This window comes from Otolemur garnettii, unplaced genomic scaffold, assembly GCF_000181295.1.
Source record: "Otolemur garnettii isolate 467f Iridium unplaced genomic scaffold, OtoGar3 scaffold00034, whole genome shotgun sequence".
In the NCBI taxonomy this organism is placed as follows: domain Eukaryota; kingdom Metazoa; phylum Chordata; class Mammalia; order Primates; family Galagidae; genus Otolemur; species Otolemur garnettii.
Genome location: NW_003852429.1, coordinates 5,356,403 through 5,358,834, shown reverse-complemented (window position 1 = coordinate 5,358,834; position 2,432 = coordinate 5,356,403). Strand labels below are relative to the sequence as shown.

Below are 2,432 nucleotides of genomic sequence, written 5' to 3'. Positions count from 1 at the left end.
CATACTAGATATAATTAATTTATTATAATATATGTAACTTGCATATACCATGTATATAATCATATAAAACGTAAGTAACTCGTTTAAAAATAATCCATATTGCTTTTGAACATACCCATATTAATATGCTATTCATGCAGGTTACCTCACTGAAATTGAAGTTGCTAACCACAAACTTGAATGAGACCATACTTCTTTGATTTAAAATGAAAACGTTTTGCTCCTAATCTAGAGGATCATGGGTTTTTTTGTTTTTTTTTTAAATTGAAAGTATTTAACTTTTGTTTCCAACCCCAAAATACATCACTTCGTTTTATTTTAAAAATACATAATTTTGTACAAAGCTTAGACTCCTTTCAGAGCTTTCTATACAGTTATTTTGGAACTGAAGATTGATGTAATTTTTAATTCTATTTCTATTCTATTCTGTTTCTAATTTTTATTGATCTTTTAGGAACCTCTGTAAAGACACTAACTGAAAAAGTTGAAAAGACGGCTCTGCTTCACAGAAATGTGAATAAACCAGTTGGTGGGGTTAATATTGCTGAGGTCTTTGTCAAAAAAGAAGAATCACAAGAAGAACTAAAGGTGAAATCACTTTTACTTGCTAAACATACATAAATGCATCGTTTAACAGGCGATGAAGTGATTGCAGTTTTTGTGGTGAAATATAAAACAAAGATGATTAGTATTGTAGAGGTTGAGATTTTCACCATATCTTGTTTTCAGTATGGCATTTCTTTCCATTCCATAGAGAATCAAAGATATTGGAGCAGTAACTGGTAATATGTAAAATGCTAATCTTGCAGATGGCTTATGTGGAGAATTGTGACTGGCTTAAATCTAGGGCCTCCAGATCCAAGTTCAGGAGCTTGTCCATTACCCTGGCATGTCTGTAGGGACTTTTCAGGGATTAGCTAGAGTCACTGGGGAGAGATGCTTCAGAAAGGTGTAGGTTAAGAAAGTCTATGAGGGGCTCGGCGCCTGTAGCTCAACCGGCTAAGGCGCCAGCCATGTACACCTAAGGTGGCGGGTTCGAATCCAGCCCGGACCCACCAAACAACAATGACGGCTGCAACCAAAAAAAAAAAAAAAATAGCCGGGCGTTGTGGCGGGCGCCTGTGGTCCCAGCTACTTGGGAGGCGGAGGCAGGAGACTCGCTTGAGCCCAGGAGTTGGAGGTTGCTGTGAGCAGTGAAGCCACGGCACTCTACCCAGGGGGACAGCTTAAGGCTCTGTCTCAAAAAAAAAAAAAGAAAGTCTATGAGGGCCGGGTATGGTGGCTCATGCTTATAATTCTAGTACTCTGGGAGGCCAAGGTAGGTGGATTGCTTGAGCTTAGGAGTTCAGAGACTAGCCTAAGCAATAATGAGACTCCATCTCTCAAGTGTCATGGCAGGTGTCTGTAATCCCAGCTTTTCATGGGGCTGAGGCAAGAGAATCAATCACTTGAGCCTAAGAGTTTGAGGTTGCTATGAGCTGTGATGCCTCAGCACTCTACCCAGGGCAACAAAGTGAGACTCTGTCTCAAAAAAAAAGAGAGAGTGTGTCTACGGCGGAGCCCAAGCTTTTCTGCCTGTATCAGCAGAGCCCAGACATTTTCTGAGCAGTCCTAATACCCACGGTGCCCCAGAGTCTCTGTGGGCGGAGCTCTCCCTTTGTATTTCTAGGCACAGCTTGTATGTGTTGGTCTTCCTCTAGTCATCAGTCTTTTCCTTATTTTTTCATTTAAATTATATTTAGTTCTTATCTTATTTATCTGTAGAATACAGAGGGTTTGTTTTGTTTTTCACAAACAGACTCTCCATTGCCCGAGCTGGAGCGCAGTGGTGTGATCGTACTAACTGTAACCTCAAACTCTGGGGCTCAAGTGCTCCTCCCACTTCCACCTTCCAAAGTGCTGAGATTTCAGGCACGAGCCACTGTATGCAGCCCAGAGTATTTTTTCAAACTGCTCTTGTTAGTTAGTGTTGTTTGTGTTACACAAGCCAAAATGACAAAAAGTCCTATGTCATTCCAAAGAGAGCTGACTTCCTTTAGGAAGGGCTTGGTAGAAATGTATGCTCTTCCCCTTAGGCCTGTTTCTGCAGGTCCCCCCTGTGAGGTATCCAGTAGTTCGGTGTCATGTCCCCATAGAAGTAAGAGCCCAGAGCAGGCCTTGTCCCTACTCCATATCCCCACAATGTAGCATCTCTGGAATTTTCTAAATTCATGACTAGCAGATGAGGAAACACATTTCCAAGGCCAGAAACAAAAAAGAGACAATGGGCTTTAGCTTTCAGAACACTGACTTCCATATCTGTTTCATTGCCCTGCAGATACAACCAGGTGTGGGATCCCTGGTAGTCCCCCACTTCTTTTTTTTTTTATTAAATCATAGCTATGTACATTAATGCAATCATGGGGTAGAATGTGCTGGTTTTTTTTTTTTTT

At 41.2% G+C, this 2,432-nt stretch overlaps 1 protein-coding gene across 1 annotated transcript in view; it reads left to right on the top strand.

The window, feature by feature from the left end:
- The window catches only part of DZIP1 (DAZ interacting zinc finger protein 1), a 54,797-nt gene that overhangs the window by 48,347 nt on the left and 4,018 nt on the right, over positions 1–2,432 (top strand). Inside the window, exon 21 of the mRNA XM_003789578.2 lies at positions 455–588. Coding sequence (XP_003789626.1) covers positions 455–588 — 134 coding nt within the window. The remainder of the gene's footprint in view (positions 1–454; positions 589–2,432) is intronic.